General features: G+C 43.4%; 1 protein-coding gene across 1 annotated transcript in view; it reads left to right on the top strand.

Annotated features, from left to right (window-relative positions):
* The window catches only part of TRPC7 (transient receptor potential cation channel subfamily C member 7), a 1,554,154-nt gene that overhangs the window by 1,419,403 nt on the left and 111,749 nt on the right, over positions 1-23,002 (top strand). Inside the window, exon 9 of the mRNA XM_086931521.1 lies at positions 21,825-22,046. Within this exon, the coding sequence (XP_086787647.1) occupies positions 21,825-22,046 (222 nt within the window). The remainder of the gene's footprint in view (positions 1-21,824; positions 22,047-23,002) is intronic.

Genomic DNA, 23,002 nt, shown 5'->3' with positions numbered 1-23,002 from the left:
TATAAGAAAGCCCGATGCATTTTGGTTCCGAAGCGTCCCTTCGTCAGGGGCTGTATGCAAGGACGTAATTACGAAATTCAGGCCTCTATGAGGGAATAAAGGTCCCTTAGATATACAGTGCTTCTTAGAGAAAAATTATCTGGATTAGAACCTGCCACAGAGGTTAGAGATCAAAACCGGAAAGAATAATCCTGTTAAGGAAGGTGATCAAACGTCCAAATCTGTATGTTTAAGAGCAGAGTCAGAAACTAGAGGAACACCAGATCCCAAAATGCATCAGGCTTTCTTATATATGATTGTTTGTTATTCATGATGTAATGACTACATTGTTTTATGTTACAATTGTCATGATGCACATTTGATGATTATGTATATTTGTAACCCAATACAGCACTTACATTTAAAGAGTGGTTTTTACAGATTGTGATATTCTAAAATGTTGTTAAACTGATAGGGCTCTAAAGTAGCCCAGTGCACAGTGCACAGTGTCCACAACCACATCGGTTTGTTACCTTTGTCTTTCACAACAGAACAGAGGACACAACTGCTGCCGCTTATGTGTAGAAACTGGCCAATCACATTTGGCATAGCAGGAAACTGTCAGATGATAATGTACAAGTACAATCTCACATCCCTGATGGTGTAGAAATGTCCACTGTCCTGCATCAAATAGGCATCTCCTCCCAAACAGTCACAATATAAATTGTCATGCAGTATGTTTGTAAACTTGTCCAATGTGTGAACATACATGGAACACACTGTTAAACTGCATCTGCCTTTTACATTGCAGAGGAAGATTCAACACCTCTTGCAGAGCAGACCGTACATCACTTCACTTATGATGAAGAGGACCTTCAACCATTGACACAGACGCCCTTCATAAGCTTAGGGACACCCTCAGCACCCCAATCCCAGGAGCAGGGCAGCCCAGCTGCATCGAGGACACTCCACCCCCTGCACAGACCACACAGCTGGAAGCACCTACCACCATGGCTGTCTCTCAGGACCCCCACGACCAACACATGGCATTCTAACACTGTCTGTTAGAGGGCCAGAAGTAGATGGCTGATCAGGTGCGGTTGGGGTTCGACCTCATGGAAGTCAAACTAAGTCCCATCAGGGACCACTTACAGTCCCTAACGTAATCCACAGTCTGCACCGTGCTCTCCAACAAGCCATGGCAGACATCGCTAGAGTCATGACTCTGAGACAGGAACAACTGTCTAGTCAGAGTGGCTCCAGCGATGTCAGCCAGGAGTTGGGACACATGTGAGGGATCATGGAGAACATGGAGAGGATGCAGGTGGAAAGAATGGCTGCCATGAATGCACACCAGGGAGATCTAGCTGGGATCTTCCATGCTCTGCAGATCCTCATCATGGCATTGCTGCCACAAGGCCTGGCGCAGATGAATGCTGCTGCTACTACTCCATCCACATCTCCGCCCCCTGATGTGTCAGTGCCTGAAAGTGCAGCAGATAAGCCACCTCCGGCCCCTGATGTGTCAGTGCCACACAGTACAGCAATTATTCCATCTCCGGCCCCTGATGTGTCAGTGCCGCACAGTGCTGCAGACAAAACACCACCACCCACATGTGAGGCACATCACACATCAGAGGACGATGATGTGGATGATTTTGTCTGTGTGGTAAGAAGGAGGTAGTAGCATTCATCTCCATCATATGGCCTGTTTCAGCTTGGTTCTGCCCTCCTCATCATGCCCTGGAATAACACCTTCCACTGTCCCCCGATACACTCTGCAACACTCACCTTGGCTCTCGACATGGACTGAAATATTTGGTTTGGTTACCAATGACACAGCAATTAGACTGCGACTGAACTCTTCCTCTTCCGATGAACGTGTCAATCCCTAAAGGACTCTGGCTGGCCCTCCACAGGGCAACAATGTAAAGTGGGGTTTGCATGGCCATGTACTGGTCCAGCTTCAACACTCCACCAAATGTGATTAAAATATTCTAATTCACACATATGTGTCATGTCTATGTGGTAGCATCACTTGCACTCCTACGGCACACCATTTTCATGCCTGTTTGAGCATGTCCACAAGCCTGACCACAACATTGTAATGTTGGCCATTGAAGGTGGGCAGCCATGTGTGTGTAGTCCTATGGTAAGGATAGGGTGGACACAGATGTAGAGTTCAGGCCTGGCTGAACTCATGCTGCGATTGAGGCTAAGCCTTTGGCTTATGCTGTGTCAATGAAGATACACACTCAACAGTTGGCATGTATGAGTCAAGACCCAGAGCGGTCTTGCACTCCTTTGTTTATCCATTCGGGCGAGCCCGCCCTCCAGGTGCATGCTACTTTGCAACATTGTCGATTAAGGGCTGGGTGGCACCGACACTACAACAGAGACACATGCCATAGTTACTTTTGTGGCCAGCCCGGAACTGAACCACACCAAGAGCCCAGAATTGAGCCACACCCAGAGCCCAGAACTGAACCAAGCCCAGAGCCCCGGGCCATTTCTTCACACTCCTCACACGCCTACGCGTGTGCCACCGCCTCTGGGCATGGATGTTGTGCACTTCAGAGTACGTCTTCAGATGTTCCACCCAGGCTTTCCAGCTGCCTGCCTGGGACAGGGTGGCCGCTTGCCTGTGAAGGGCTCCAGTGGCGTTACAGAGGACATGCTGTTGGCTGCTGGAGGCGGACTTGTGGGGTAGCCCCATGGAACGATGACTTGTGGTGCACTGAGGTAGCCCCAGCAAAAGAGCTGAGCGGGTGATGATGCAGCAGGTCTGGAGGTTGGGACTGGGTTTGATTTCTGTGAGACCTGCTGGACCGCAGTGAAGGCCAGAGGGAGCAGTCAACACACCCAGAACTCTGCAGTGCAGTTCCGCAGGGCACACTGTGGGCATGTTGCATGGAAGCCAGCGATCGGCTGAGGAGGCTGCCAGGTTCACGGGCCTCAGGCTTGAAGATTGCACTAGCACATGGTGGGCCCTCTTGGAGACACGCCGGTGGTGGCAGGTGAGCAGTGAGGTCTGAGTGTGCAGGGGCGGGCAATTACCGCCGGGTGCTGGACGGGTCTAGGGACCAGCGGGCTGGGTGCAGCTTGTGCGTGGGATCACGCAGGCACCACCAGTCATGGTGGCGGCCTTGTGACAGGGTGAGGAGTGCCGCCCTGCCAGACACGCCCCTGCAGTAGATGACGAGATGTGAACTGGGTGGCGTGTGACGTAGCCACCTCGTCACCGGTGTGAACATGTCCGTTGAAGGTAGTTGGCCATGTGTGTGTAAGCCTATAGTCACGATATGGCAGACACAGAGACACATGTAGTAGTTACTTTGGTGGCTATCCTGGAAATGAATCACGCCCAGAACCCCAGGCTATTTATTCACACTTCTACGCTGGACTGGCGTATGTCAGCCCAGCCCACTATGCTTACATAGCTACATTTGTACTGGTTTCCTCACTGCCTGAGGTAACATGGTTGTGTCCCCTGCCCACAACACTACAAATATCAACAGTATAGGTCCACATGGACATGTCTGTGCTCTGCATACTCAAGACTGACCAGCACATCACCACCACACTTGGCATTGTGTACATTCTTATTCATGGGTGACTTGCCTCCTTCACATATTCTTGGTTCCCACCTCTCCCCACATTCTGAAATTGTGTGGCAGAGGGGCTATGCCTTTGTGGATGGTTTGTCTACATGTCTGGCTCCTGTTACCACAGTTACTTGTGTTGTCGTGTCTGGTAGGTGGGCATGTTGGTTGGCATATTGTATGTGATTTTCTTACATGTGCATTCCCACAGTTGTGAGTTGTATGATTGTGGAGTTGAGGTGTGTGGTGTGTTCCATTGGTACTTACCAACAAGCAGTGCATTTCCGTAGATGCCATCCTGAAAGCGCTGGTTGATGATGGAGTGTCGGAAGATGTAGGAATCATGCACACTGCCTGGCAAGTTGGCGATGGCATTGGTGAAGGGTCCTCAGTGGTCCACTATTGCCTGCACATTGATGAAATGTGTGTTATTTCTTTTGCGGTAATTGTGTGCAGTGTCGGCAGGGGGCACAAGTAGGACATGTGTGCAGTCAATCGGCCCCAACACTTGCAGTAAGCCAGCTATGTCATAGAAGCCTTGGTTGGTCTCCAGCTGTTCCAGTACAGTGTGGGGGAGTGAAGCTGCTGGGGTATCAAGCTGTTGATGGCATCCAAGACAGGTGTGAGGAACTTTGATAGGGCTGGCTGTGAGATTTCTCCGACTCTGTCAGTTGTTGGTTGGAAGGCACCAGAGGCCAACAAGTGCAGCACATCCAGCAGCTTTGTCTGCAGATGAATGTTGGTTGTCCGCAGTGTTGGTACCGTCAGCCTGTGGGCAATGTGGGTCCGGATGCGGAGGATGGTTGTCCTTTTGAGTCTGTAGTGGGAAATAACATTGTCTGGGGTTAGGTGGCTGAGGCGGGTCCGTTTTCTTCGAATGTCTGACTAAATATCGAAATCAAAAATATCGAAATACAAAAATATCGGAACAAAAATATCGAAGTCAAAAATATAGGAATCCTATCCCTAACAAGGTAAGTACAAAAATATCGAAAAAATAATATCGTAGTACAAAAATATCAAAATTAAAAATATTGTTTTTTTAAATGTATTAATAATAATGTAAAAATAATTATAAAATACATATAATGTTACAAATATTAAATAAAAATATTAAAACATAATTAAAAAATTAAAACTAATACATATACATTTAAAATAAATTAAAAACGTAATAATTAAATGTAATTTTATATTTTTTTATTTCATTTAATTGATTTAATTTAAATTTATTTTATTTTTACCCTGTACGACTGTACCCCAAAAACACAAAACTGACCCTGAACCCTAAAAATACCCCTTTACCCAAAAACCCAAAACTGACCCTGAACCCTAAAAATATCCCTGTACCCCAAAAACCCAAAACTGACCCTAAACCCTAAAAATACCCCTTTACCCAAAAACTGAAAACTGACCCTGAACCCTAAAAATACCCCTTTACCCAAAAACTGAAAACTGACCCTGAACCCTAAAAATACCCCTTTACCCATGAACTGAAAACTGACCCTGAACCCTAAAAATACCCCTTTACCCAAAAACTGAAAACTGACCCTGAACCCTAAAAATACCCCTTTACCCATGAACTGAAAACTGACCCTGAACCCTAAAAATACCCCTGTACCCATGAACTGAAAACTGACCCTGAACCCTAAAAATACCCCTTTACCCATAAACTGAAAACTGACCCTGAACCCTAAAAATACCCCTGTACCCATGAACTGAAAACTGACCCTGAACCCTAAAAATACCCCTTTACCCAAAAACTGAAAACTGACCCTGAACCCTAAAAATACCCCTGTACCCATGAACTGAAAACTGACCCTGAACCCTAAAAATACCCCTGTACCCAAAATTAATTAATATTATTTAATTACCAATTAATTATTAATTAACAATAACAATAAAGTAAATATATTAGCACATTTGCTGTAATTAATTTAATTTAATAATTAATATTATTTTGCACAATTAATTAATTAAGAATAACAATAAATTATATATAAAAAAATTACTATAATAAATGTAATTAAATAATTAATAATAATTAATTACCAACTAATTAATAATTATAAATATGTAAAAAATTATAATAATTAATTAACTAATTAATAGAAATTAATTACCAATTAATTATTAATTAAAATATGTACAAACATATATCAATTAATTAATTATTATTAAATTACTTCCCACCCTATTCCCCTATAAACCCATAACCCGCTACAGAACATATTTATCAATTAATAAATTAATTAAAAATAATTAAAAATTAATTCTCAATTAATTAATTAATAATTCCTACTAATTATTAATTAATTTAACATAATTAAATTACTTCCCACCCTATTCCCCTATAAACCCACAACCCGCTACAGTATTAAAAGACAATATTTAATAAAATAACATTAAAAATAAATAATAAAACATAATAAATACAATATAATATACACTAAATTTATTTAAAAATTGATATTAGTAACATCAAAGTTATTAATTTCGATATTATTAACATCGATATTTACAACTTCGATATTACTGATATCATACCAATATCGATATTTAGACTGTCGATATTACTTACCTTCGATATTTTTGTATTTCGATATTTAAACTTCGATATTTTTGCATATCGATATTTAAAAATCGATATTTTGTCTGTGTACCGTTTTCGGAAGGTCCGCTTTCTTTTTCGGCGCTGGCTCCGTGGTAGGCCCGGGGGGTGGTCCTGGATGTGGTGGCGGTGGGTGTTGTGGCCCTCTTGGGTCTCCAAGCTGCATGATTAGTAGCTCCATAGCATCTGTTGGTCTTTAAATGTGGCTCTGGGCTGGGCTCCCTTTATACTGCAGGGTTTCGTCCTACTTAAGACCAGAAAAAAGCAGGTCTTAAGTCCCTGCTGCTAACGTGCCTTATTGCCTGTTTATGGACCACATCGCCAATCTGGCTGGTCATTGAGAATATCGCAGAGTGGTGTTATCATGAGTTTTTGCACGGGAACACCTACTCTGCATATGATTAGCATTAGTTGTCGCTGTCAGCCTTGGCGATGTGTTTAGCAGCAGCTATCGCAGGTAAACTGACGATGTCGACTGTTAGCACAGGCTTGTGAATAGGGAGATAAATCTTTTGCTGCTTGCGTGGCAGAAAAGGGCTGCTAAATCGCTGATGAGTCCTTGAGAATATGCCTCTATGGGACACATTCACCAATTAATTTTTTAGCATGTAAGTTAGAACTCTTTTAGTACTGCTTCACACACATATGCACAACTCAAGATGTGGGGGAGATTTCTGCCTATGCATTGCCTTTCTTTTATGTGAGAAGCCCCATGCTATGAGTGTGGAAGACTCCACACTTGTAGGTGAATGTTTTTATTGTAAATGTTGGAGGGGTATGGTAAAGTGGCAGAGAAACTGATAATATCTGTTACATAGTTGGAATAGGAAGGGAACAATTATGGAGGGGCACAGGGAAGGACATGTAAATACAAAAACACACCTACAAAAGTATAATCCAGTTCCAAGTCTCCAAAGCTACACAACAATATACATTATAAGAAATATTCACTTCAGATTGAGTAAAGAACAAATAGAGCTACAAGGCCACATTTCTATTGAACACTCCTGACATTGCAATTAGGGAGAGTATTCAAGTATTTACTTTGCAACACAGATTGTCAGGTGAAATACCTCACACTGTCAACCAGTTACAAACAGCCTGTCCACATGAGAAGCAAGCCATGGCCAAATGTTGTACCACATCTTTACCATCTTTCCCACTCATCTAGAGGAACAACTAATTGAGCAGGAGAGAGAGGATAGGCAGGAACAGAATAACGATGTGTGTCATATCAAAGGAAACAGACCTCACAAGATACCTCTTCTGTCTGGTGTGATACATGATGTGATTGCAGATTAGGATTACCTACAATCCACTCCCATCATCCTTCAAACTTCAACACACTGTCTGCCTTCTACTTCCTGGCCACTGAACATTTTTCCAGAGTGTCATTGAGAATAGGGTAAACATCTTGCAGCCAATCAAGGTGCTTGCACCATGAGACACAGCCTAACTACCTGCACATCATTATATTACCATGCCTCATTCAATGGCATAAAGGCAACTGGTGACAAGGCAAATCTCTTCTATTGCCTACTCCCCCTGGGTCTTAGGCACCATTGATTGCACCCATGTGAAGCCTCAGCCCCTCTGCCACAGCAAACACCCTTTCTGTATCAAACACTGTAGGAACTCAATCAATATGGAAATTGTCTGCAATACCAAGAGGTGCTTCCCTGATATGTACACTGCCTTTCCTCGGTGAACAGGTGACAGCTACAGTTTCTAGCACTCTGCTATTGCACCACATATGGTTACTCGGATTTTGGTAACCGGTGGCTGATATGTAAGTTTACCAATGCACAGTGGAAAATGATTGTGTACCATGGGGATGGCTTCACATATAATTCACTCACAATAAATTCACCTCATCCCAATATACTCATGACAGTAACATTAACTGCATGCATGAGGAAATGTCTGGGGCATTCTCATGGTAACAACTGTAAAGTAATAGCACATGTCTTTGAAGCAGGTGATATCAGTTATGGCATCCCCCTACATTACCTCACCCTCCCTGAATGTCCAAACACCAGGACTTATCCGAGGTGAACAGGGACACATACAAATGTGAGCCATCGTTGAGCACACTTTTGCCATTCTTAAGACACCCTTAAGATGTCTTGATCATGCAAGGTTTGTTATTATACTCCTCACATGCTGTATGCGAGATCAGTGTAGCACTTGGCACAAATTACCAGGCAACAGCTTTTACAAGTATGCCTCACCCCAGAACTATGGCTTCATCCTGGTTCTCAAAGGGCCACAGAAAACAGAGACCATTGGCCGAGGAGCTTGAAGAGGGGGCTGCTAATTTCTTGAGGTGAATTTAAGATCATCATGGAGCGGGTTCTCCAAAAATACCTTCTGTTGTATGTGGGTTGAAAGACACAAATGACCAATGCAGAATGCCTGGACATCTGGGCTAACGCTGCCAGGTGCTGCAAGTCAGTGGATCTTCTCACCCATCAAATGAGGAAACTCTTTTGCTGGGGACACGTTAAGGAACAAGATGTGGTTGGGATCTCCTACCAGCTACATACATGCTATCCCCATCTCACCTATGACACAGGAGGGTCATAATTACAGCTTGGCCAGACTGCACTTATCAGTGGGAGGCTTGTGAGCTGGTGCACAGTGGTAGGCCTTTGCAGATAAATAAAGGCCTCCTTCACCTTTGGATTACAAAAGTTTTTCGGTCAATTCTTCTACTGAATGAAATTATCATATTTATGTTATCTGTATGCCATGTGGTCAGGGTACCTCTTGTGTGTATTTGACAAACTGACATAAACGTATGTATTACAAGCAGTCATATCACATGTTAAAAGACACACAAATGATGGACGGAATGCAGAGCAAATCAAACATTCACCACAAGTCAACAGATCAGGATTAAGGGCCATACGTATCAAGCCTTTTGCGATTCGTTAAGGCCGAAATTCGCAGAATTTCGGCCTTAGCGAATCGCAAACAGCCTTTTTACCGATTTTGCAATGTATGAACAATTCGCAAAATAAGGAATCGCAAAAAATTGCGATTCCTTATTTTGCTTAAGCATTTAAGAAATCGCAATTTTGTGATTCCTTAAATGCTATGTCTGAAACTTTTTAGACTTGCGATTTCAGGTTTAGAAATCACAAATTACCACCAACTTGTAGTTGGTGGCAATTTGCGATTTCTTGTAAATATGCACAATTGTGCATTTGTGAGGGTGGCATGTGTGAGCCATATGCACACACCTGTAATTTACAGGGGTGCAGCAGGGTGTCCTTGAGACACCCCTGCACCCTTCCAATAATTCTCAAATTGCGATTAGCAAATTACGAATTCGCAATTTGAGAATTATTTCGCAATCATTCCTATGGGCCTCTTGGCCCATAGGAATGCATTGGAAATTATTCCTTAATTACGAATTCGCAAAATGCGAATTCGCAAATAAGGAAGATTAAGGAATCGCTAAAAAAGCGATTTTCTTCATACATACCATTTTGCGATTCCTAAATAGCGATTCCTTAAAAATCGCTATTTAGGAATCGCAAAACGGAACTATGATACATATGGCCCTAAATCCTTCGATCTTTTGCTCACCATGCCACTCCACATGTCATCAAAATAATAGATTATGTGTAACTTTGAGAAGACTGTTTATGTTAACATGATTTTATGTCCAATTGCTTTGAGTGTCTATCAATGTGATTTGTTAAAGCCCTGTGTGACGTCTATCACTGTCTACTGTCAGACTTCAGTAACAGACAATGTGATCAAGAAATCTCACCCACTGCGACAATGTAAAACACTCAAAAAGTTCAATATTGAATCATGCATAAACAATCTATTTTCAATTACATGTTCCACTAGCACCAGCTGGACATGTGATGCCAGCTTAAATTTGAAGCAAATATCAAAGAACATGTGCAATGAAACAGAGGTGACACTGATGGAAAAGTGTGTCTGAATGTGAGAAAGTAGTTCGGTCCAGTTAAAGGTTTAAATAACTAAAACATGAGCTCAATGCCTGGTGTAACTAAGACAAAATGTGGAAGGCACACTTAAAAAAAAATCAAAGACAAAACACACTAAAAATCCTACTACAATTTATTTAAAAAAGATCAAAATGTAATGAACAACATGGCACCAAAATGACAAAAATTCAATAAGGGTAACCACAGAAATGAATTTTTAATTTTTACTTGAAGACATATCCAAATAGATACAAAGCACAACTGGTAGTCAATGGTCATGGTAGACCTGGACCTAGGCATGCTTTGAGACTGACCGCGATGGTACCCCAGTTAGATGCACCTACTAAGTTTGGCCCAACAGAGGTTTTACCGTGGAACTTAGGCCCTCATTCTGCTGTTGGCTGTCAGACCCCCAACTGCTCTCACAACAATCAGGAGATCACTCGACATGCAGTTGGTGGTCCAAATGCCGAATTAGGAGGGCACCACTGTGCTGGCGGTTGGGAATTGCTTTTTTAAGCGGATTGTTCTGCGTCCCTTTTTCTGCTGTGTAAAAGAGCCCTTCGTGCAAATCTATGCACCGTGTGCCATGCACCATGTGGTGAATGGTACGCGGTGTATGGATGTGAGTGGAGGTACTACATGTGCCCTCAGCCAATTTGCAGTGGCCCAAGTGGGACAGGAGCCTCCAAATTTCACTTTCTGACATCCTTTACATGGCAGTCGGACTGCCATGAAAAGGCTGTGGGAAAGGAACATACCAATCCCAATGGCAGTGCATGCCTTGGCACCGCCACTATTCAGGGATTGTGATTCAGACTGCGGCCCCATCAGGATCTATGATCCCGGCAGAGACAACAGTCTTCCCTCTGACCGCTTGTGCTCCAACTGCCAGTCATGAAATTCACTAGTTGGACTTCAGGGCGGTTTGTGAGTCAGACAGCCTGTTGGTGGCAGTCCAACCGTTATCTTAATGAGGGCCTTAGTCTTTTTCTGGAAGTTAAAATATTCCAGTGGTGCAAGGCTGAGGCTTTAGCTATTGCTGAGTTCCATCAGGCTAGATACCTTTTTGCCATAAAGCAGATAAATCGGATTTATTGCTGCAGAGAAATTCCAAGACGGAGACACTTGATTTCTTAGCCCAGCCAGGTCATAACTAGGTGGGCTAGGTTGTGGTGGTTTGGCCCTGTTCTAAGGCAGGCCGGAAGTCCCCAAAAATACCCAGGTTTTCAGAGGCGTGTAGCTAGCCCAGAGTCCCATGATCTCAGGGAGAGCAAGACTCACTCAGACAAAGGCCACCAGCAGGGTCTGAGTCGAGTCCAGTCGGGTTGGTCGACTAGGAAATTCAAGAAAAGGCCTCTTGCAGCTTTTTTTTGTTGTTGTCCTCATACATGCCATCAGGAACGCTCTAGATGGGATTCCTCCACACCTTCCAAACAGGCAAATTCGATATCCACCCTTGTATAATGCCTATGGAGGGGAGGCAGAGTTCTCCTACTGATAAGACTGTATACTAGTCCCACTCCCGTTCACAGTACCTGGACGACCGTATGTTACTGAGGAGGAGCGGACCAACAGTCCCCTGGCATAATCATAGGACCGATTTTACTTCTCCCTCCAGGCCACTAGAGCCGCCCAGATCTTACAAATACTAGATTTGTCGCAGGCCATATCAGATTGACTGGTCAAAATAATAGGCTTTAGACAGTCCGCAAAGGAAGGGGGGATTTCAGATTTTCAAGCTCTGGCGATAATTATTACATAAAACACAAATTTCGAACCTTGGGCTAACTTCAATCCGGTGGAGCAACACATCCTCAAGAAAACCACATACCTCGGTCCAGAAGAGCTCGATTTTCGGACAATCCATAAACATATGCAAGTCATCTGCGGCTGGGTACTTACATCTCGGGCAGTTATAAACCCTCCCGGTTACTTTAGACAGTTTCCCAGGAGTCCAGTAAACTCTGAAGGCAGTATAGAGATGATTCCGTCTGAGTGTAGCTGGTTTCACCACCGCCTGCAACATAATGAAAGATTCACACCATTCCCTCCACATTCCCTACAAAAACACTGCCCCAGAGTTTCCCAACCTCAAATTACACGCAATCCCTTGCTTCCAAAAGGGCCCAGTACCAGAATGAAACTTCACATTTCCATGTACCCATTCCGGAGACTGAATTGAATATCAGACTTGCATCGTCGTTGCCCCACGACTGCGATGCCCACCATGCGGATAACTGGTAGAACTTAAATCTTGTCAGTGTCCCGCAAGTCAGACCTGAAATTGACTCCCAGCTAATCAGTTGTGGATCCTTCCTAAGATCTCTCCAAAGTCTGATAGCAGCTAATCTAAGTGGTTGGCAAAGTTGATCCTGAAGGCATTCAGGGGTGCCAGGGGAACACCAAATTGGGGCCTGTGCTGTATCGGACGGAATATTCAGAACTCTTCTAATGTGCCTCCAGTTATTTAGTGCTGATCGCAGGGTCTTAAGTCGAACCTTCTTGTAGAACTTGGGATCGCCAAATTTGTAAAGAAAGAACTCCTTTCCCAGCGGAACATCATGTAGCAAGGCCTGGAATAATAGACCAAGAGAGAAAGAATCCATTTTATTAGCAAAGATTCTGAAATTCTTAAAATGGAAAGCATGCCAATAGGAAAGTAGGTCGGGTAAAGCAAGCCCCCCAACTTTAACCCTCTCCTGAGCTTTTTCCAGGCAATTGTCTGGGTTGGCCCACATAAAAGACCCAATTTTGCCTTGAAGTATAGCGATGTCCTTAGTGCTAAAGGATAGTGGAATTGAATTAAACAAAAAGGTTAATTTAGGCAAAATATTCATTTTGACGAGGGTGGCCCTCCTATAGATGTTCGAGGGGAGATTCTCCCAGCGCAACAATAGGCTGCCAACCTCTTTAGACACCTTCTTCCAGCTGATCTTTGATGTATCTGCCAGCTTCAGGGCTAGGTGTATCCCAAGGTATCTCATTTGACACTTTGCTCCCAGTATTGTATACGCACAGTTCCATCCCATTATTTCAGTTTTTTCTTTATTGATTTTATAACCGGAGACTTTTCCAAATTTCTCAGCCAATTCGAGCAGCCTGGGTATGGCTTCTGCGGAATTAGAGGTGTACATAAGGAGGTCGTCGGCAAAAAGAGCAAACTTAAGCTCCAGTTTTACGATTTTAAAAGGCCTAATGAGGGGATCCGCTCTAAGGGAGCATACGAAAGATTCAATATATAGATTAAATACTAACGGTGACAAAGGGCACCCCTGTCTAGTGCCTCTTGAAATACTGAACCATTCCGTCAGAGAACCAATAACTAAAACATTTGCTTGAGGGCTAAAGTAAAGGGATTTGACAGCCTCCACGAAATTTATGGGAAAACCACATTTTTGCAGAGTCTCCCAGAGATAAAACCAATTCACCTGATCAAATGCCTTAGCGGCAAATATTGCAACTATAGTGTGGCAACTTTTTATCTATTGCAACATCTATTGCCCCTATGAATTGAAAGGTGAGCTCGTTTAGCTGTCTTCCAGGTATAAACCCCCTCTGGTCTGGATGTACAATGGTCTTCATAATTTTCGCCATCCTTGCAGCCAATACCTCGGCAAAGATTTTATGATCCGAATTTAGGAGTGAAATAGGTCTATATGCCTCGGTTTTTTGCGGGTCCTTATTCTGTTTAAGGATCAAGGACACCGTTGCTTCAGACCATGACAAGGGGGTGCATTCTCCCTGCATGTATATTTTATTAAACAGGGTTTTTAAAACCGGCACCACCTTGTCCAATAGCCCAAGATAGACCTCTAGTGGGAGTCCATTGGACCGGCTGCTTTACCCCTACTCATTTTTTTAAGTTCTCTGATTACACCCTCCGAGATACTGGTGTGCAGAAACAGCCTATCAGCTTCGGACAACTGTGAGAGATCCCTTGAATGTAACCACTCCCTAACTTTCTCCGGTCTAAAGTCGATAACTTCCTCATACAAATTAAGCATAAACGATCTTGCCTCCTCTCTAATCTTATCGTCATCATGTTACAGGGCACCTGACCCTCTTTGTACCAGGCTCTTTATGTGATTTATGACCCTATCTGCCCTTGACCGTGTTTTAATTTGCTGGATCTTATCTATATTGGCCTGAAAGTCTGCCTGGAGAAGCACCAACTCTCTTTCCAGCTGTGACATAAGATTTCGAGAGGTCAGGGCTGCGCGCTGTAACTCGACCTCCATCTGCTTCAGCCTCTTTCATAGATTTTCTTTTATTAATCATTACAGAGCTTAAGAGTCCCCTCAAATAGGCTTTACAGGTCTCCCACACTATCTGGTCTCTAGCAGAATCTGTGTTAAGCCTGAAAAATTCTTCTGTTTTTACCTCAAGCTCATACCTCACCCCCTCATTTAGTAGCAAGGTCCTATCCAGAGTCCACCTCCTCTGGCGCTCTTTATGCTTACATTCAAGTACCAGCTCAACAGCGGAATGATCTGATAGGATCGCCGGAATATAAGCTATAGACTCGAGATCTAAAAACATACTCTGATACCCTAAAAAATAGTCTATTCTTGAATGGTGTTCATATTTTTTGCTATAGAAGGAAAATTCCCTTACGTTACGATTCTTGACCCTCCAAACGTCTAACAGATTAATCTCCTTAATGACATTCTCAAGTACAGAAAATGTTCTTGGTGGAATAGTGTGTTTTGCTTTAGAAGTCCGGTCTAACTCCTTATGAGTACCAGAATAAAATCGCCTCCAATTATGACTGAAGCAAATTAATTTAGCAGGCTGGCCACTAGATTTAAGAGAGGCCCAAGTTATCTTTATTCGGCCCATAATAGGCAGCACAAACTATTGGGAACCACAGATTGTCAGGGTAACCACCAGCCACCTCCCTGACTGATCTGTATCTAGATTTTCAACCTTAATCCCCATATTGCCTCTTATGATCAGTGCTACCCCTCTAGTGCAACCCCTTTGTTTAGAGCATAGCACGTCCTGAACCCAGCTAAGCTTACTGAAACCCTGTTTGCATTCATGGGCCTCTAGATGGGTTTCCTGTAACAGGCAGATATGAGCCTCACTTATTCTTTAAAAACTCACAAACCCGGGATAGACTCCTACTATTCCTTAAACCATTCACATTCCAGGTGAGGGGTTTAATTTTGTTCGACCTACTCATATTCAAACCAAAAAACTTCCCAACTTGAGCTAACTTGTTCTACTTTTACTCGTATGAGGACAAATCTTTCTATTTTCCCACCCTTGCTCCCAACACCCTGTGTACCCCTCCCTCGACCGCCCATGAGGAACCCCCCTTATATCCCTTGGGAATAAAAAATGTAACTAATACCCGCTAATACCCAGTAAGCCGTGACCCCCATACTATCCGTGTTTACATTTTATTTTATTTTTTCTAATTTATTAAGTTGCATATTCCCCCCATATTCAATCCATGCCTAAAAGGGAGCATACCGGATCCCTAAACAATCATAACTAACCCCTCATCTGGGTCAAAAGGTCATCTACATCTTTAGGGGAGCTAAAGTTTAGCATCCTATTTTTTCACATTACTTTCAGTAATGCGGGAAATTTCATTTGAACCTTTGCCCCCAAACTCCTCAGTTCTGGTATTCTAGTGCCCAGCTCCCACTGCCTTTGCACTATTATTTTTCCAAGATTGGAGCCCAGAGTCATAATGCAATGCTGTCTCAGTCAAGGCTCTCCACAGGATCAGTTCTTTAACCACATACATCTGAAAGGTGACTAATATTTTCCTGGGGGCTTTCCTATCAGGGTGCAGCTTAAAGGGATCTTTGTGCTCTCTCTGAATCTCTGACTTGAGATCAATGTCTTCTCTGTCTTTCAGCACTCCCTTCCTTAAAAGTTTGCACACAAATGCCTTAATGTCCCCCTTCTCTGCCCCCTCTGGTATTTTGAGAATTCTCAGGTTATTTCTCTGTGCTTGCATTTCAACCCTCTCCATATGAGTCTGTAGAGATCGATTTTGAGCTTTTAAGGCCTCTATATCCTTTGTATTCCCCTGCACGGATTCTGAAAGGGATTTAACTTCAAGTTAGAGAGTCCCAGTTCATGCACACATATCACCCAGTTTCGACTCTAGGGCTTCACACTTCTCATGGTTCCCCTTCTGATTTGCCTCCGATTTTTCATACTTAGAGAGCAGATCACCCCTTAGGGACTGAAGCAAGGACTCAAGCTGCGACTGGTCACTGTCTGTTCTCCCCCCCCCCCCCAAAGCCTGCATTACAAGGCCTTCCTTTACTTCCTTTCTGGCTGCTGAATCAGAATCGCTAGCTGCAATAGGTGAAGGTGCTGGTAAAGCTGATAGAGCAGGTGGAAAAGGGATAGTGGCGGCATCAGTGTCAATAGTAGCAGAAGGGATAGCTGAAGCACAGGACTGATTTGGCACAGGAGAAGTATCGCAAGAAGGAGGTTTTAATTGATTATCCCTGATAGCAACACCGGTACCTTTCTCTAATTCTGAAATCTTCATTAGAGGAGAAAAGTGGTTCTCAAGAAGAATTGAAGGGGGACTCTGTGGTGGGGCTGGGACTGGCTCCTTAGAAATCACTGCCTGCTCCATTATCTTGAAGTAAGATTTAATTGAGGGGGTAGTTTTTAATGGGGGGCGGGTAGCTTTAGACACCCTTGACTTCTTGATGTCCCCTGATTTGGTGGCCTTCCTTTTGCGTGGAGTCGTGGGGACCACCCCTCCAGTACACTCTGTAGAATCCAGACCACTTTTAGTCTTAGGCTCAGACTGGGAGTGCAACTGGTATCGATTTTTTACAGGAGGGACTAACCCCCTTTGGAGACTCAGTGCAGGCACTCTCCCCCCACAACTCCCCCCAAAACTCAGCTTTCCTGGGGAGTCAACCTCACTCCTGAACCCCCGCACTGCTGCTGCTCCCCTAACCCCAGCGCCCGAGATAAATGTCAATTCAGGGCCGGTGGAGTCAGAATCCATGTAATCACACTCACTCCCAGCCGGCACCCATCTTACCAGGTGACAGCAGGGGATGGAGCAATGCTGTGTTACTGTAGGGCTCACCACATAGACCGTTCGCCGTGGAGTCTTGTGGCCTGCTCCTTCCGACCCCCGAAAGCTGACTTTCGTGGCTGCAGCCTGGATCTGTACCCAGAGCCTAGTCCGGTGACCTCCATAGCCACAGTAAGCTATTGGCTCCGCCTCAAGACCCAAACGAGCCTCAGCCTCAGCTGTCGCTGCCCCAGCTGTCGTGGAAGAAACAAAGAGACTGGCTCCCAGCTCGCAAATCCACAGACAGGCAGTCCACCGGTAAGAAAACAGAGAAAGTTAAAAAAATAGGGTACTCAAACCTAGGCTAAGAAGGCGCCACATCCTTACCAAGCATTCTACTGTAGTCCACTTCTAGAAACGCCGCATATTGATATTGTGTGCCTCGTTGCTCCCGGAGCTCCTGCGACCGGCATCAGCCCGCCCCCATGTTCCTCCCCCGGCCTCTCTTGCAGCTTTTGGTAGCCTTATAGCCATACAGGGGGTCATCCAACTGACTCCTGGTGTCCACCTCTTTGCCCTGGGTACAGAGGGGAGAAGGTCCAGTTCTTCAGGCCTTCCTTTCACATCACAGAGCACTAGTCCAGCCCACCTCTCTTCTCTCACAAATCCAGAAACTGTTCCAAGTAGAGTCCCTGGGGATGCCACAGGTATGCCTGGCACTAGCAAGTGGGTAGATACATCCTAGTCTCTCCCTAACCAATAGGGTAAAAGTTCCTAAGGATAATCCTACCCATTTTAGCAGCAGTTCCAGTTTGCCCTACTACAAACAATCCAGTGATGCCCCTCACTTCTAAAATCAAAGATGAGAAACCCTTCCCTTCTTGTGCCAACCCGTTATGCCTACCAAGAGGTGGGGCCAGGTTAATGAACAGTGCCCTCCTCGGTGGTGACTTCAAAACAGTTGTGTGGGTAGCTCTCCTTCCAATGGGTTTGTTGCCTGAATGACTGATAAGACAAAACTGGGACCTTTCCAGAAATCACTTAACATTTGCTTGTAACAGGGAAGGCTGCTTTGAAGTAAATTAAGTTCTTGGGTATACCTCATCTGGTCTTCCTGCCAAGGGAGGAGAAAGCAACTCCCTACACCTTAGGAGATTGTCTTTGCTCTGGGAGCAGTCATACCCCATCAGGGCTGAGTCGTCTCTAGGACCCTGCTAGACGGTAGCTTCCAAAAGTTACTTTTCCTTAATAATCAATGACATTTTAATTCACCATTGGTTTAGGCTTTAAATAAACATTAAAACAATGGTTTAATCATATTTCTAGCTTGTCCCAATCAGAGATAGCAGAATAAATATGTAATATTGTTTTGTTGTGTGTTTCATAAGGCATCCATCCTTGGAACTGTGAAAACAGCTTTTGAATGCTAATTACTGTAATGAAAACTTAGCTTTACAATTTTACACATCCTACTTTTAAGTTCCAAGCACCCTGCCTTGAGGGCTGTAAGGTCTACATAGGTGTGTTTGTTAATATTTAAAAGGAAACTTTTCCCCTGTCAAAAGGGGTATTTTGAAATTGTAGCTGCCAGGCTACTGTGGTAGTCCCCCTCCTCCGTCCTGAGGAAGACCCCCTGTAAGGCCTCCATTGAGCCTTCTCGACGTTGGGTTCGAAACGTTGACAACCTATGATTCGGCCAGTACATGCCTCAGTTATAATACGATCACGAGGGCCATCTAAACATGGCAATCTGAATATTGTTCAACATTTATGTGTTAAGTCCTCTGGCTCCACATGGAAGCAATTTATCTGTATTTGTATTCAGAATAATAGGCGATTGACCATCACTTTGATCTTGCAAAACCCTCCGTCCTTGCATGCTATCATACCAACTTGCACTCCCTACCTCTCCCTCGCCCCTTGGGGGACCAACTTGTGTACCTTCAAATAAGCAATGTATTGTTCATGCAAGGTCCATTGTGATTAAATAACAGTGTGCCTGCATTTCTACTTTACCTGACTCATGTTTATGTTTTTAAAATGTTTACTTTCTCTTTTTCTTACAAGTACACGAGTACAGGGACCCGTTCTCAATGTACTTTGGTGGAGGGGTTCGGCATGAGTAACAATCTCAGCAGAAATAATGTCATTGTGTCATTTGTTAAGTTCAAGAAAAAATTACGTCTGTGCTTGTATGTTCTGGTCATTGACAATTTCTTCTGTGAGCGAATCCATAAAGAAAGCAGTAAATGGAAAGGCAGGTGGGAAGAGACCTAGGGCCTCCGGCATTCACCAGAATGAAGGGAAAAGCACCACCCCTTAGGAGAATGAAGAGAAAAACAACAGTCATGGTCCATCTGCCCAGAGAGTGACACGGTCACAAGCAAAGAAATTCTGGGCGGAGGATGAGCACACTGCAGTGGTGATGCTTGAGTTAGCCATAGCTTGGATTTTGAATATAATGTAAGGACTTTCTGACATTTTTGTTACTTTTGCTTTGAATGTTTTCCTTATGTTCCTTCGTTTTTTCCACTGGACAATTTATAGAGTATTTTCCATGATAGCCCTAATGTGATTTTTCTTTTGCCCACTTTCCTTGAAGATGACTCTACTTTGGGTATTTCTCTCTTCCACAATTACTGTTTACTACACAACTAAAATAAACATATACCCAAAACCAGTGTCCCATTTTGTTTTTTATTTTAAAAATATATTTATATACATCGTTATCCTTTTAAAAGACTTGGATGTGTTGTGAATCTGTTAAGACTGTGTGACCATGTCACTACATGAATGACTGTGTGTTGTGACCAAAAGTTGAAGGCACATAATCAAGACTTTACAACACATTCTGTAACATTACTCACATGCACCCACCTCCAGGCATACACAAGATGATTATTTGGAACTTCTAAAAAAACAAGTTCTGTATATAGGGCCTGATTTAGATTTTCGCAAACAGGTTACTCTGTCACAATGGTGACGGATATCCCATTGGCTGTAATATAAATCCCATAATATTCTATGGGGTTTATATTTCAGTGGGAGGGATATCCTTCACAATTCTGATGGAGTAACCTGTCTACTGAAATCTAAATAAGGCCCTTAGTCAGTAGTATGGATAATAAAAATAGAAGGATTGTGTTTTGAGGGGATGGGAACGTGACTGGTCATGAAATCTGAACGTGAGTGGTAATTGCTGTCCAGTCCCTTGAAGCATGAAGGTCATCATTTTCCCTGGGTACACAATTCTGGGACCATATAGCATTTGGCACTGGTAGCATGTGGGTTAGTGGGACCTAGAGTTTGTTATTGACTCCTACTTCCCTTAGGCACCAGACTTGCTAGTGCAGGTTCAAGTTGACCCTATCTAAGAGATTCTGTATGCGCTGCATGACCATGTTCCTCCCTCAATATTTGGAGGTGTGTCCATTGCAATTTCGCAATTCAGGTCGGTTGCTCTATCAATGTTGGGAAGTTTTACAATTGGGCGGAGATTTTGTGATCCTTCTGCTTCTAGATTCTCACCCCACATAGAGAACTGTTGTTCAACGAACTGATAATCATAGAGATCAGCATTTCCACATGGCAACTTTCCACACATGCTTGACCTAGCAACTGCTAGTGCAGGTAAGCACGCTGGGGCGGTGTGGCAGGGGGCAAGCCCTCAGACAACGGAAAAAGTTAAATTAAATAAATCCCATTCCGTCATCTGTCGACATCCCCACATGCCCCACCCTGCCCCACTGTGGTTACCGGCATTGGCAGTTGCTGGTTTGGCCTTCTGAGACATCCAGCTTGTTGTCCTACATGTTAAGGGTTGACACCTGGGGTGTTGTGGAGTGGATATTGTTCAACAGGAGATAAGCCTTCTTCACTAGGGATTTCCTCTCTGTGAGAAGATGTAAAGAAGATCACAGTTGCAACTAATTTAGCGAGTCAAACAGTTGAGGCAACTGAGGGGCAGTTGGAGGTGAGTTCTGCATACCTAAGATGAGTATCTCTGTATTTTTTGCTGGTTTATGGGAACTTGCAATCTGGAAGAGTGCCAGAGGAGGCTCATTTGAGATCCTCTTTTTCTATTCAAATATTTTCAATTTGTTAGAGCATTTTTAAATTACTTCCGCGGATATTCTTTTCCTTTCTCCTCACAGTCACACATGCATTTAACTGTTATGAATTGTTCACTTCTCTGTACTATGATTCATTGTGGTACTAAATGCATTCTGTGGAACTAAACGCATGCAGAGAGAGGTTACAATCAGAACCAGAGGATAAGAGAGGATGGTCCTATAACCTCAACTGCTGGCAACTGAGGTGATCTAAACATCATGAACTTCTTTTATACTTACGTTCTGTGGTCAGGTCCCGATACATTACATTTACAAACAGTGAATGCATCCCACGTCTGCGGTGTATTAGACAGAAGACATCAACATAATATCAAATTATGCCAGATTTGCACAACCTTCCTTAATTGAGTTAATTTCTCTAAGTGTTCAACATAATATCTCATGATTGCGAATAAGTAGTGATTAATGAATGCAATAATTGTTCTCCAGAATCCGACAGCCATCTGCAGGGTTGAGGTAATTGTAATTGTGCAAGATACATTGCTTTTGGAAACATTGAACAAGATATTTTTTTTCTTCTAGGAAGACGCAGATGTAGAATGGAAATTTGCAAGAGCAAAGCTTTGGTTATCATATTTTGATGAAGGAAGGACTCTTCCAGCTCCTTACAACCTAGTGCCAAGCCCAAAATCATTTTATTATCTCATAATGAGAATAAAAATGTGCCTCATTAAACTGTGCAAATCAAAGGCCAAAAACTGTGAGAATGACCTCGAAATGGGCATGCTGAATTCAAATGCACGGGTAAGTTTATTGCTCCTAACCAATCAAAATGAGTCACACATTTTTCATGTAGTAACATTTAGTGCTATATGCCAAGATAACACATACATATATTTTCTCCTGCACTCAGTAAGCCATATAAAAATGAAAATAGCCTGACTGTACTTACTCAATTTGAAAATACTAATTCTGACAATGTAAAATGAGTTCTAATTAGTTTTTGTTACTGAAATTTATGTTGCATAGAAAATTAATGTAATAATTATAACTCTCAATATGTTTAGCTTAAATGCAAATTATAAATAACATTCTGTTAGATTTGGGGGTCTCTAGTTGGCACAGGTAGGTAGTTGTGACAAATAGGGACCCTTGCCTCTAGTCAGGGTAAGGGGGTACACTCCTAAAATAACCCCTACTCACCCCCTTGGTAGCTTGGCACGAGCAGACAGGCTTATCTCAGAGGCAGTGTGTAAAGCATTTGTGAACACATACAGTAATCCAGTGACAACACTACAGATGGACACCACACAAGTTGTATATTAAAAATACGTATACTTTATACAGATTTAACAATAGATCACAAACGACAAAAATCCAAAATACTGTACTTAAAATGGTAGTTTTAGCTTAGTTCTCTTTGGTTCTTAAAATGCGGCACTTTGAGTCAAAATACCTTAAGATGCAACAAGTAGGGCAACAAAAGTGTTGCAACGATGGAAATGCAGCAAAATCTGGTGCAAAGAAATGAAGACGTCAAGTTTTTCCTGATGCGGCACGCTTCTCCGATGTTGTGAGATGTCTTGGCTCGATGCGTCAGCTGCAGTGGCGACACCCTTGATCAGAGATGCGACGACAGTAGCTCCAATGGCGGCACGCTTCTCCGTGGATGCGAGGTGCTTTTCTCAATGCGGTTCAATGCGTCAGCTACAGCGGCGACATCCTTGTTCAGTGATGTGGCGGCTGCGACAGTGACACGC

The sequence above is a fragment of the Lissotriton vulgaris genome, chromosome 7 (genome assembly GCF_964263255.1).
Source record: "Lissotriton vulgaris chromosome 7, aLisVul1.2, whole genome shotgun sequence".
In the NCBI taxonomy this organism is placed as follows: Eukaryota; Metazoa; Chordata; class Amphibia; order Caudata; family Salamandridae; genus Lissotriton; species Lissotriton vulgaris.
This window is presented reverse-complemented; position numbering and strand designations above follow the sequence as displayed.